Here is a 14619-nt window from a genome sequence, read left to right as displayed (position 1 = left end):
TTTCCATGCTCATAGTCGTATCGTTTTCCATCTGCATTTAGATTTGCTGCCTAATTAGGTAACGTAATCTCCTATAAACATCACTGTAGCTTAATTTCTGTCTAGATTTATCATGTCATTACATTTCTATAGTAGAATTAGACGGTTTAAGTTGGAGAGGAGGAAGGAAATGTATAGTGCGCCACTGTATAAAGCTATGTGTTAATGAAAACTTCCCTCGCCTCACTCGAGTACGGGGTGACTAAGATTCATTGACAACGTCCATATCTTTTCCTGACTTCGGGATTTGGCTCGTCCAGAGTGTTCCCCCTAAAGCTGATTTTAAATGTTTCGTTTCATTGGACTCAACTGTAGCCATTACTACTTCTTGTTTAGGCCAGTTAAGTTTTTGCGCTCGTTCCGCATTGAACTTTTTCTGAATAGCTTTAAACGCACGAAGGGGCTAAATCTAATTCGCGGGAGTAAAGCAAAAGCTATTTCCTAGTCACCAAATTCGCTGAAAAGGGATAGTACAGTTCTTAGGAGTAGGGAAGTTGCTTGAATGTTTCTCTAAGTTACCGCCGCTCGCAAAGCAGAAATATATATCTTTTGCCCTGGGCCCTTTACCAATCCAATTAAATCTAAAATACATGGAGGTAGTGGAATGTTTTCATTATAACTAAGCTACACCACTTATTCACGTTTATCACTTTCTGCGCTTAATTTATATTGATTTGATTGTTTGTACAGTAGCAACGTGTGGGTTATTGATCTGCATGAAATGGAAGAGATTTACTCTTACAAGTAATATTCAAAATATTCATGTGTAGCCTAAAGCGATACGAACGTCAGCATTTATTACATGAAAAATTAGTTCAGGATAGGTGTACTGGCGCACTTTACAAGGGTACATAAACTCTCCCTTACAACCGCAGGATGGTTTCCTGCATCAAATAATATTAGTAAATACGGCAAGATTCGTCTTTTTCTGGTAAGGCATTTACTCAAGTGGAGTAAAATTTTTCCTAAAAATTTTTAAGTATTTTTTATACCTTGCTTTTGATTCATCATAGACCTCAAACAAGAGAGAAAAGGATCTTGGCAAATTACGAAGTGAAATTTGTAGTTACGTAGTTTTATTCGGAGTTTGAAGGATAAAGGAGTAAAGTTGCGGAGATTGCGACTGTGAAACTTATGCCAAATCCTGCCGAATGGAAGGTTTGGGAAGTAATTACTGTTTCTACATATAAAGTGAAATTTATAGTGTCAGTACCATTGTGTCAGCGTAGCTTTACAAGTTTAAATTATGTATATAAATAATAAATTCTAAATTAGGTACATACATAGTTAACCACAATTCCTCATTTTTCTTCCTACCACACATATTTCTAAATTTCTAAAATTGACATTTTTATATTTATTGTTTTATTCACGAATTACTTGTATACAGCAGGATATTCAGTAAAGAATGGGGCATACGTTAACCGGAGATTATTTGCGTTAAAATTAAACCGATTTGACTAAATTTATCTTAGTCCAGGTTGACTAACTGGATAGAGTGTCAAAGTCGAAAAAATAAATCACACTTACTTGAATATCTTTCAACTACTTCCAGCTATTTTAATGAATTTTCTTATACGGGGTTTTTTGGGATGAGAAATTCAAAGTCATCAAGTTCGCTGTATCTTCTAGAAGACACCACCGCCGACGATTTTAAACTCTCTAAACCGTTAGAACTCGTTTGTTCCACTTTGTATGTTATTTTGGACTAGAAACATTTCTTTCCCTGTCTTTTCTAGTTTAGAATGGTATACCTTATTGAAGTCGCTGGGGCCAATGGTTTCCGAGAAAAACGCATCTAAAAGTAATGACGTACTTTCATTTAGTATTACTGGAATGATCCTATAAGGTTATCTTCGACTGTACCAAACCAGACGTTAAATTTAAATTCATGCAGAAAGTGCCGCACCACTGTAATGTTCTGACTTTCTTCAGTTCATATATGACCATTTTTGTAACTAAAAATTAATGTTGGCTGATGTCTGAGGGTGCTATGATATATTTGCTATTGTTTCAATTTGTTGAAATGATATTAATAACATTAAATTTTCGCTGAATAAAATTCGCTATTTTTGTATAATGTCGCGACGTAACTCCTTCTCAAACGGTAAAATGACCGAACGTGAGAAAAGTTTACGTGCAACAAGATTTTAATGCACCCGCTGCGGCAAGAAGTTATGCATAAATTTATCCTAATCGAATAAAGCCCTACCATAAATTGTTTTCACACCTAATTAGCAGATTAAGGGAAACCGGAAATTTTCACCCAAAGAGGGTCTATGGACGACCTATGGTTTGCAGTGTTCAACAGAGGGAAGAGATATTAAATATTGTTGAAGATGATCCAATAACAAGTATCCGTCTTATATTTACCAATGTCGGATTGAGTCAGGGTTCTATTTTTAATATTTTACACGAACAACAATTTTACTGCCAAATGATATTTTAGCGAGAACACATTTTTGCCAATCTGTCTTAAATCAAAATAGATCAGATCCATCTTTTGTAACTAAAATTTTCCTCACTGATGAGACAACTTTTACAAGAAGGGAAATTTTTAATTATAAAAATCGTCATACATGGGCTGAAGAAAATTCGAATGGTACAGTGGTGCGTCACTTTCAACATAAATTTAAATTAAAGGTTTGGTTTGGTATAGTTCAAGATAGCCTTATAGGACCTTTCGAATTTCCAGTAACACTCTGTAGGCGTAATTACTTAAATTTTCCCCAGCATAATTTATTCGATCTGCTAGATGATGTTCCTTTAAATATTAGGGCTGGTTTGTGATACTTACCGGATGGTGCTCCTGCCCGTTGTACCATAGCAGTATAAAATCATTTAAATAACGTATTCCCCCATTAGAGGATCGGAAGCGGAGGTGAACACTTATGGCCTCAACGCAATCCAGATTTAAATCCTCTCGATTTTTATGTCTGGGGATGTATTAAGCCACTAGTTTATACTAACCCTACTGTTAATACCAGAAATAAATTGTGGCAAATAATGAAAGGAGCGGCAAATGTTATTCAACACAACCGCTCATTTTTCTTAGTTGGAAGAAATTTTTTAAAAAGATGTAGAAAACGTATTGAGGCTAACGGCGGACATTTTAAACATCAAATTTGAATTAAGCTTTTCCTTTAATTAGATAACTATTAAAAACTTTTCTCAATTTGTTATTTTAAAATGTTGTCTATCATTCATGTTGTCATATTTTTGTGTTTAAATACTACTTGAATACCTTTATTTCACTTTGTTTTTTTTTATTTTTATAAAAAGTACAAAGTTTATCCTTGTTTTATGGTGTTATATCTTTGTGTTTGTAGATAGGAGTCAAATACGCCAATAAACTAACTCTACTTTTAAATCATTTGTATGCATCTACATTTTTAGATGCGTTTTTTCTGAAATTGTTGGCCTTAGTGACCTTAATAAGGTATACCATTCTGAACGAGAAAAGACAGGGAAAGAGGCTTTTCTCGTTCAAAATAACACGCAAGGCGAAACAAAAAAGTTGTAAAGGGTCAAAGGGTTCAAAATCGTTGCCGGTGGCGTCCTCTAGAAGCTATAACGAAATTGATGACAAATTTTAATTTCTCATCCCAAAAAACCTCGTATAGGAAAATTCATTAAAATAGCTGAAAGTAGTTGAAAGATATTCAAGGAAGTGCGATTTATTTTTTCGACTTTGACACCCCGTAGCTCCGTTAGTATCAATTTTTAGTTTAAGGTAAATTTTGTCAAATTGGCTTATTTTAACGCAAATAACCTCCAGTTAACGTATGTCACATTCTTTATTGAACAACCTCTATATAAAAAATTTACTTTTTCGGATAACAACTGTAATCCTGGGTGGCAACACTTTTTATGTGAGAATAACCGAAAGTGATTGATATTTTTCATTTATTTTTATCTCCTAAATACCTTCCCGGATTTATGGGATGGTCAATTTCTTATGACATGGACGCTGAAGCTGTACATCATGCTGAACTTACGCTAAATAAATCTTTATTTTGGAATGTGTTTTATCGGATTCCAGACCCATTAAGGTTCTTTCCGGAGGCAAGCAAAAGTTAAACATTGGTTCTAGAAAACGCTTTCTTCATCTAGCGTCGAACGTTCATAATACTATCACAAAGATTTTTGAAAAATGTACAGGGTGTCCCAATTCTATTTAGACGGCGGAGCTCAGCGCTCCTGAGATTCCTAGTGATAGTGGATTATTTTCATTGTAACAAAGTTACACCACCTATCACTTTTTATTACTTTTGTGTGAAATTGATATTGATTTGATTGCTTGTGCGGTGACTACGTCTGGGATATTGATCTGATTGAAATAATAATGCTTTAAATTTACAAGTAATATTCAAAATATTCACATGTAGCCAAAAGCGATACGAATATTATCATTTATTACATGGCAACATGGGAAATAATCAAGGGAATAACTTACCAAATTTACCATTGAAAGCTTTTAGCAATATTGGTACCAGATCATTAGCAAATGCATCTCGTGCAACGAAAACTATTGTTTTATATAACCCACATGTAATAAAACTTAAGTGCTTGGCTCTTACACGGTCAAGCTACGAAAAGACCAATATTTTTCGAATCTGCACTATTATGCAATACCCAACTAAATGAAGTGTCACCATAATGGTCCAGAAAGCGATAATATCGTAAATCGAAAATCGCCATATGCGATCACAAAATAATTCAAATTTGAATTTGCAAAACTTGGTCGGGGAAAGGGGCGAATATGAAAAGCTTAGCTCTGTCAGGCTAAAAACCCGCCAACGTATTGGGCCAATGAAATTCTCGGTATTAAAGTGTCCATTTGTTTCATTTATTAATTAATTGGTTTTTACCTATGATTTTGTTTTGAACTGGACTCGTCAGATTAGTCCGCTAGTGATTTCAATTAACTACAAACATTTAGAAGATATTCATAATGCTCTGGCTAATGGAAATTGGCGTTACATTGCCGATTTGGACTAAGCTTTTTATGCTGTATTTTTCAGTTGGTGTGCCTATAAAGTACCCGGTTTTCGATTGTTAATTTTGCTTGCAACGAAAATTGCCGGACAAAGTAAACGGGACAAACTACGATACTACGTAACGTGATATGAAAAAATGTGTTTGCTCTATTTGATTTGCCCAGCAGTTTGTAACATAAATTTAACCAGAAGTGTTAGATTAAGATACTGTTTCTTAGTTGTGCTAACTCATAAAACAAGCGGGAGCCCAATAAAATACGGTTATGTTAACATGATGCTTTAAGCAAGTTATTCGTATAAAGAAAACATGATTAAATTAGTTCCAGAAAAGAAACACTTTGTGGAATTGCCGGGAACATTATGGAGAGCGTTGCTACATATGCTTTTGTTGAGTGGTAAAATTAAGGTTAGGCAAAAGCTTAGTGCTTTGCTGACCGCGTAAAGAAATATACCAGGTTTGATCGAGTTAAATATCAGAAAAAATAAGCTCCTATCGGATCGTCTGAATATTCGACAGGATTTCCCCTTCAGTGCGATCTCTGAGAATGCTGCACAAAACTTTGTTTCAAATTGTAAGTGAATCCCGTATGTCTATTTTTATGGTTAATAAAATTGGAAACACCACTGGCAAAGGTAACTTTAAAACTTTATTTTTGGGATGGTCTTTGAGTTAAATTTATCTTAAATTGTGGGGCGTCACAGAAATAGACACATCAATCCAGAAATTTAATTTCACTGCCTTAGTTTAAACAGAGAGTACATTTTACACAAACATCATTTACAAGAAATAATAACGCGAGGCAAGCTTTTTGCAAAAGGCAGAAACCATCTGACTAGAATCATGTTTGAAGCTATGAAGCCCGAAAGCAACAACAGTAATATTGCACATTTCGTTTTTAGGTTTATTGCTTCAAGTTTGAAACAATACCTTTTGCAACAAGGAAAATGAAATATACTGCACCAGGATTTGCATATCCCAAAAAGTAAAAGCGCATGAAAAATTCCTACCTGTTTTAATTAAAGGGTATTTTATAGGAGAAATTTACGGTTTTGTTTAGCCTCCTCTAGAGGTTTATCTTTTCATTAGGTCTCTTGTGTTCACATTTAAATGTGTCATACGTTTGTGTTAAAGAATTAGATGGAATATTGTTGTCGTAGCCACAATGCCTATTTATAGCTACTATGAAAGTTGTAGAAATAATGACGATCTATTGAGGTTATTTAGCCCTAGACATTAAATATTTATTTAATTGAACGATGCCGGTCACCCTTTGTATTTCGGCAATTCCTTCTATAATTTTAATCAAATTCGATTCACTTTATCCATTGATTCTGTGGTCTTCCATATCTTACTAAATGTCCCAGTCTTTGGGGTTTTTTAAAAATTATTTAAACTCGATTAAATTTATTCGTAATTTTTTCACGAGCAGAAATTTAATAATTTTCCCTTTTGTCGGAAGACAAGTGTGTTTTTCCAAAATACCTTTCCATAATTTCGAATTTTGACCCGTTTTGGAGCAATTCCACACTTTTATAATTAGAGTCGCACTGTCAGTCTTAATTTTGATTAACCTGTAGCTGAATACCAAATTGTTTTTCAGCTTTGACCAATTATTAAACAAACGTAATTAGTTTTCGTTCGGTTATGAATGTACGTAAACACAAACTGGACTGAAATTGATCTTGCAGTGTGAGTTGCAAAAAAGTTAAAAAAAAATACATTTTAGGAAATAGTTTCTTTAAATCTTATGCAGTAGATTGGTATATGATCTTTTGAACTACATCTTGTAAAAATACAAAAATCAAAGCAAATTAGTTGCATATGGAGTATTCCATTGTCTAATGCCTTAGGCAAAAGTCATTCGTCTATTGAACTTTGGGACCCTACGGATCTGTAGGCTACATGTTCTTGGAGTGCTGATCATGGTGTATGATGCGAGGTATTTAGGTGAAGGAAAGTTCAGGGAACGTACTGATCTGGTGAAAATTTTTACAAGTATACCTCAAGTGGTCTGCTTCATTTAGTTAGAGTAGCGATTAAATCAGCGCGTGAAGGCGGATGTCCATGGGAGTCAGCTTAGTTTTTTCAATGACGGACCGCTTGGAAAGAGGAGACTTATTTTTTACCATAAAAATTATTTCTTCAATTCAAAAAATGTATCATATTATAGGCGAATACGCAGGCTGCTGTAAAATACATGTTATCAAGACATTTTGTCAAGGAAAAAACTGCAGTTCCATTCCACAAAATTTTGCGCAAATCAAAACGTCGATTGTAGACTTTCGGTTCAAAATGTTGTTTGTCAAACTTTGAGGGTTTATACTTATTTATTTTTAATTAATAATAAATGATTGATGCTGGACATATCTCAGTTCAAAGAAGCTTTCTTTAAAGAGTGTTCTGGAGTTTCTTAAAAATACAATGCTATATCTTGTTGATTGTCTTCAATTTAAACATTTATGGGTATAATTATTCTTTTTTATATTTGAACACCCCATGCTATTGGAAATCTTTTTAAATCCCCTGAAATATCGTTTTTCCCGAACATTTTCGTGAAAACTTTCGCAAATAAAACCTTAAAGCAATACACTAATTTTTATTAATTCCTATGTAACATTCATATAGTGTTAATCCTTGGAGCTCATTCACGATTACGGATGCATACTGCGTGACGTAGAAACGAGAACGTAAAAAATCGTAAAAATGCTTTATTTAAATAATTGTTGGTGAGCATGTTTCTTAGGCTAGAATAAATATTGCGTTAAAAAATTGAAGAAATTTAATTGTTGAAAACCAAAAAAATAATAATAATTTGTCGGTCCTCCGCGGTATTTTATACATTCCTGTACACGTCTAGGCATGGATTTAATGAGGTGATTGATGCCCTCTTGGGGGACCTCATCCTAGGCTAACTAGACAGAATGACATAGCGCCGCCAGGGTTGGTGGGTGATGGGGTAAATTATGTAACTTTCTACCTACAATATTCCATACATGTTCAATTGGTGAGAGGTCTGGAGATCCAAGCGACCAAAATAGCAAATGGATTCCATTTTGTTAGAAGAAGTTCATAGTCATACAAATTACATGTGGTCGTGCATTGTCTTGCTGGAAAACTGGATTAACAACAATTTCCAGATAAGGCACGAGATGAGGTTCTAGGACCTCTTGGATCGTTAGGCAGTCACACTATCTCTAACGAAAAGTAAAAGTGACCTGCTACCATATGCAACAGCACCCCAAATCATTACCCCAACAGTCTGATGGACATGCCTTTGTATTGTGAACTGAGGATCCCATCTTTCACCCCATCTTCTTCTTTTTCTTACCCGACCATCATGCATGCCCAAACAGAATCTGGATTCATCAATAAACACGATATTATTCCATTCCAGATTCCGATATATCCGTTCTCTGCACCACTGTAGTCGATTTTGGCCACCATTTAAGGTGAAGGGTAACACAAGATGCGGATGATAGGAGATCGTTACCCAGCGATAAATGGTTCGAATTCCAATGGATTTTCCATACTCAGCAAACCAATGACTCGTCAGTGTCCTCGACGAGACGAATCTATCTCGTGAGCCATAATTCGAAGGCGGCGATCTTTGCGTTCTGTAGTGCCTCGGGGTCGTCCAGTACTTCTCCTTCTGCCCGTTTGTTCTTCTTGGGACTATGCCTGACAATATCTCGCTATAGTATTTACACTACAATTCAATCTAGTAGTGATTTCCCCAAATGACCGACCTGCCTCTCGTAGATCCACTCTTCGACCTCTGTCAAACTCGCTCAATTGATGAAAATGTCGTTGCATTCTGCGTCTAAGCATATTTGATTAGTCTAAAGGAATTTTCTAAGCACACCGTATACCAATAAAAAGTATTTTGCAGTCATATTGATGTTTTATTGCAATTTTTATAGCCAAAAAGCTAAAATTCCTGATAACTCGTAAATACATTGATAACTATAACTAAAAATTTAATCGTTTTTTGTGTTTCAATATACAAACATGCATACCAAAAATTGTTTAAATAAAACGATTTTTACAGGGTGTTCCCTTTGTTATGTCACGCAGTGTATTTAGGCCGTATACTCATTGGATTATCTATTCGCCAGCATCTCCTATTTGACTGCAGGTGGATTGTAAGATGAAGGTTGGCAATGGGTCTTCATTAAGCGACGTTCATTATGTAAGTAAATTTTTGGCTAAACTTGTGGTCTGTAATACTCCCTAACTAGAGCAACTCTAGTGTGGAAATTGGCCATGTTTAACCGGGAAATTGATGAATATTGAAATCACAGTTAGATGTATGAAATGCAGTTATAAAGTAATATCAAAAACCGCATTCCCCTTCGACCAACAGAAAACAAGCCGGAGGAGAAATTAGGTTTATTCAAGTAATATCTAACGCTAGGATCGTGGTAAAATATTTATTAATCCATAGGCTTGCGAGTGTAAGCAAACGGGCCTGTGAACACTCAACATCAATCGGCGGGATTCGTTTGAAATGTAGAGATTTCCATTTATATATATAGCCCTTCCATACGGTTTATATACATCCACTCTAATTAATAAATGGCAGTCTCGCACATAAGATGATTAAAGCTATCACTCTGGTTGCCGGAATCGACTTTCTACGATAGATGACTGTTTTTATTATTTAATGGCTCCAGTTAGTCACGATTCAATACCTATAGTTAGGACAATCATCAATCTTTTATCTGCAGAAAATGTTCATGTTTTCCTCTCCGCCCTTAAGAAAATTTTAAGTGTTATCTGCTCGGCCTCTGCAAGTCATTTCGTTTCATTTAAAAAAGCCTCCCTTTCGTCCTTTTGTACTATCTGTTGACGTAAATGTATTCCGTGCCCTTCTTACGATTATTAACGACAGGAAAATGACTTATTGTGAATTATCCCTTAGGGCAAAGCTTAATTACACCACCTGATATAATTTATTTGCACTAGCGCACAATTTTATTTGATTAAGCACCCGCACCCTTCACGCCCCTTTTTAATAGTTATGAAGTAAGGGTGACCTCATGTTAGTGCGAAACTAAATGTTATCTCTTGCATACTAATACGTTTCTAAGGGAAGTTGGGAAGCGTGTGCCCTGTGAAGTTTGTCTCCGTATTATGTGACAGATTGAGAAGTTATCGAGATTTAACTATATTCTGATTAATAGGCAAATTGCGTTATATTAAAGCTACTGAAATTGTTGGAAATTGTTTTTGATCCTAGCTCCGCTGCGGCAATTATACAAAATGTCCGCAATATTTCTTGAAGACGACTGTAGCATTTTCCTTCGGGCACTTCTACTAACAATTTTTTTACAAATTATCAGAGCATGAGAAATATGGCAGATGACCACTGTCAATGGACCGCTCTATCCGCAAATCACGATCGATTTAATATCGATTTTAGTTTATTTGCTAGTTGAACTGGAGCGCCGCTGGGCTTACCTTTCGACAGCGATGTTCTTAATCTAAATAAAGAGGCAGAAGAAAACACTAAATCGTCCATAGCTCAAAGGGGGATGTAAAAAGATAAAAGCGAAATAAACGAATATAATAGATTTATTTTAAATAAAAAACCTTAAAGATAAATTTCCTTTTTGATGTTGCATAATTCAGTCATTATTCATTTGATCTCGCTTTATCATCACTCCTTTGGTGTGGGCTCAAATTTGATATAAAACCATAATACTAACCCATCAGCTTAAAAAAGGATAAGGTCAATAAAAAGAATGTAATGGCGGATTTCTACTTGACGATTGATGCAGGATCGGACTTGAAGGGACCTCTCATTTATAACTCGAATAAAATGAGAGTCCTATGAATTTATTAAGAGTTAGCGGAAGCTGCAAACAGAGAAGGAATATTATCGGTTGTGGAGGAAGGAAATTGAAATATTTCCCACCGTCCAATAAAAATATAATGTAACGACGGTTAACGTAAAATAAAATGGAACTAAAGTCTGCAAATTTCAGATAAGGTTCTTTCAAATTGCGATCATCAGCATAATCCCGGCATAAGCTATAAATCATTACCCTATCACGGATGTCATATATTACGTTGAGAAAGCATTTAATTAAAAGTTTCATTGTTTTGAAGTAGAGTGGTTTATAAAAATAACCCTGGCAGATTGCATTATACACCTAATGTTGAACTAGCGGCATTGATCTATAACAGGCATTTCCTTCATCAATTGGTCAAAAAACTTGTGATGATATCAACTGTCTTTAATTCTCGAGATAAGCGATTATGTTGATTCTGTTTGCGATTTCGAAAGTGCTTCTAAATGATGGCGCATTCATTTCTGAGGTTCACAGTTTTCTAGTGAGGTAGTGCCCAGTGAGATAGTGCTCGAGTCTCATCATTCTCATTGACGATGATCATTATTCACTAAATCTCTAATTCATCGCTTAAAAGCACTAGAGCCATTGATCGAAAAACTAATCACTAAAATTCTTCGCCAACTGGTGACGAGTAACACGATGTCCTTAATGGAATTTCTGCATAACTTTCTCTACACTTAAGAGCAATTTTCAGCTGAGAACTGGTTTCGATGTCATTTTTCAATTTGAGGAACTTTAACGTCTATGCAGGTATTGTAGGTTTTATATGACAGCAATTTTCTGACAATCTCGTAGAGATAGAGATTTTCCGATACGAAACTAACTATATGGAGCCAGACACAAAAGGTGATTATTGAATGAAATCCTTATTAGCTTTGAAATACCAGAGATGTGTCTTGAATAAGTTCACCTACTAGCTATTGTGAGTGAAATGTTTGATAACGAATATCAAACGGATTAATCAACTCAGTACGTTTACGGGTCGCCGCTAACTTCGAGATATTTTTTTGTATCGATATTAATTAATTTTTATCGCCTGTATATTTGTGTGTTTTTAGACATTCTTTAAATTTTTAGGTTTATTTCGTTTCAGATTTCCTATTGCCATTTCGAGCTGCTTTTGAAATATGGCGCTTTTGCATTTTGGATAGTTTCCGGCTGCAGTTATGGACAGATTACCTGTATATTCCTATCCTAATATTTGAAAACAAATTGGAATAGCAAATTTACCGTGTACCAAAAAGGTGTCTAAAAACTGAGATAGAGACGAAAAAGTGGTTTTCTTGTAACTCAAAAGGTTCGAGAGCTACGAGTCTCGGAAAGCAAAACATTTAATATTTCAAACTTCGACATTTCGAAAACGATTGAAAATAAGATAAAAATAATATTGCTAAGCAATTTGCGAGAATCGTAAAAAAATGATAACTTCGCTTAATGTAAAAAAGTTTGAATTCCTTAGCATGTTGGATTTTTTCGGGATTTATTGCAACGAAATTTTCGTAGATACACGGCGAAAAAACGAAGAATATGAGCCAAGGAAGTCAACCACGAAATTGAAAATTCTACAGCTGAACATTTTGACCTTCGCTCTATTCTCTTCTCATGCCCCTCTTTTCCTTGCTTTAATTTGTAGTTTTACTTAATTCCACATTTGGTCTCCCCCGGACCACCACATTTTGCTAATTATTATCATACATCTTTCATTGTCTTGATTAAATTAGTACCTCCAAATAATTACCTTAATTTGTCCGAAGCAGTGTTCCAGTAAATCCATGCAAGTCTTCGGGAATATAAAGGGTCGTATGACATTATCGCAAGAAAGTTTCAGGTTACGTTGACGAGGTTGACACAGCATATCAATTATCTCGCCTAAAATACCCATTAGGTACGTTTAATAAAGGAGAGTTTTAAGATTATGTCCCCCTCAGAAGAAATAATTTGAAGGAAATGAAACAAATGGGATCCTCATGAGCGTGTACGGACCCTGGCGTGTAAAATTCTCCTTCACCCGCTAAGGAACTTGGATGTTCAGCAATTTAGACTATATTTCTCTTCCCTTGCTCTGACGTTAATCGACTTCTCGGCTTTTGAACGGACACGACGAAAAGATCTTTCTTTCCCCTTTCCATCCCGGTCGCCCTTTTTACCATTCCTATAATGTTACGATTCCTTTTATGGATTGTTCTTTTCAATTTCTGTTTACGCCACCATAAAAGCAATTATTCATTATTTTCTTAATCTGTTTGTTCGATTTCGCTCCAGTGGCGTAACTACAAACTTCCAAAACTTCACGCAAATTCTAATTTTACGCCTTAATGAGCAAGGCGATAAATTTTCTCCTGGAAATAGTTGCATCTCATTTGTGTGCCAGTACTTCGAGCACACTGGAGATACATTCGTAAAAAAATTAGTGCGAGTTGATTAAACTTAATATAATTATAAATATACGAAGGGGGGGGGGGGGGGAGTACTAAAAAGAAAATGGATTAATAGTAATGTTTTCGGAGTTTAAAAAGGAAGTCGCTTAAAAATAAAAAAAAACACGATAAAGATGAAAAACCATTTACCATATGTTGAGTCATGTTTTGCACAATTCATTTTCGCACATTAGCATAATAAATGTAAACCAAACTAAGTATGTATGAGTAGTTATATAAAAATCATTTATATGTAAATGCTCCGACATCTCTCTGTAGCTCGGTGAAATTTCATACAAATTTTTGTGTATCATGGAAGGTCTTAGAGAAGATGTGACTGCAAAAAAAAAACACATTACGGTTAGACATTCTCGATAGGATTTCTGTAAGTAGACCCAAATATGTCTCCATTTTTTGCTGTTTTTTGATGATAAATGTACCACATTTTCATTTATTTTTCGTTTATTTCAGACTATTGATCCAAAAACATTTTATGATAGAAAAGATGAGCCAATGGATATGTCAGATGGTACCCACGAGGAGAAACTCTCAGATAACGATGAACCGCCTATTATATTGATCCAAGAGCCAAAATTCAGTGTGAAATATTTTTTGCTGGTGCAGATGCACAAACTTTTTTCAAGGTTTCTATGAAATCAAATTTCATGTTAAATAAAATAGTCAACACCTGTAGTTGATTGATTTATTTTAAATAAATCTTTTTTGCATAAGCCTGAGATTTTTTTCCCCCTCATACATTTTTTCAGAAAAAGGAAAAAAATCGTGCAGTAATGCGTTAAATAAACGAATAAATTAATTTCAGTTAGGATACTTTGACAGTGATAGTGTTAATATCCTCGCCAGATTTCTCGACCTCACAACTTTTACCTGAATCTCAAAAGTAGCGTGAAAGGGAAGAAGGGCACTTCCTGGCACAATGTAACATTTTTGTGTACAACAGCTAGCATTATGCCTCATCCCTTTGAGGTATTTATCGTATACATTAAAGAGCGAGAGCGGGGTATATGGTTAAGACTCGCCAAGATAATAGGTCCCTTCCGGAATGTAATATGCGAATTATACTTTGTCCCGTAAATCTCTCGCAGGCTGTAAAGACACTATTAACTCGGAAGCAGCCAGATAACATTATAAATGTGTAAGGCATATCTCTGGAAAGACTGATGCAGACAGGTCATCGTTTAGTGGTGCCCTTTTTTGCGTCGACCATCTAGTCTCTGCAAGTCGCCTTCATAACTACAACACGTACGATAGACATTTTTTTATGGCGGAAAAGAATGGTGAATCCT

General features: G+C 35.2%; 1 protein-coding gene across 5 annotated transcripts in view; it reads left to right on the top strand.

Moving 5' to 3' along the window:
• Positions 1-14619, top strand: part of LOC136350451 (lachesin-like) — an 89748-nt gene that overhangs the window by 28151 nt on the left and 46978 nt on the right. The window contains exon 1 of one of the 5 annotated variants that reach the window (XM_066302145.1): positions 5408-5611. The exons of 2 other annotated variants lie outside the window; for them this stretch is intronic. In XM_066302145.1, the coding sequence (XP_066158242.1) occupies positions 5585-5611 (27 nt within the window). In that variant the 5' untranslated portion in view covers positions 5408-5584. Of the gene's footprint in view, positions 1-5407; positions 5612-14619 lie in introns of those variants that run through there. 2 more of the 5 variants (XM_066302150.1, XM_066302151.1) reach the window with 2 other exon arrangements.

Source organism: Euwallacea fornicatus, chromosome 3 (genome assembly GCF_040115645.1).
Source record: "Euwallacea fornicatus isolate EFF26 chromosome 3, ASM4011564v1, whole genome shotgun sequence".
NCBI lineage: Eukaryota > Metazoa > Arthropoda > Insecta > Coleoptera > Curculionidae > Euwallacea > Euwallacea fornicatus.
This window is presented reverse-complemented; position numbering and strand designations above follow the sequence as displayed.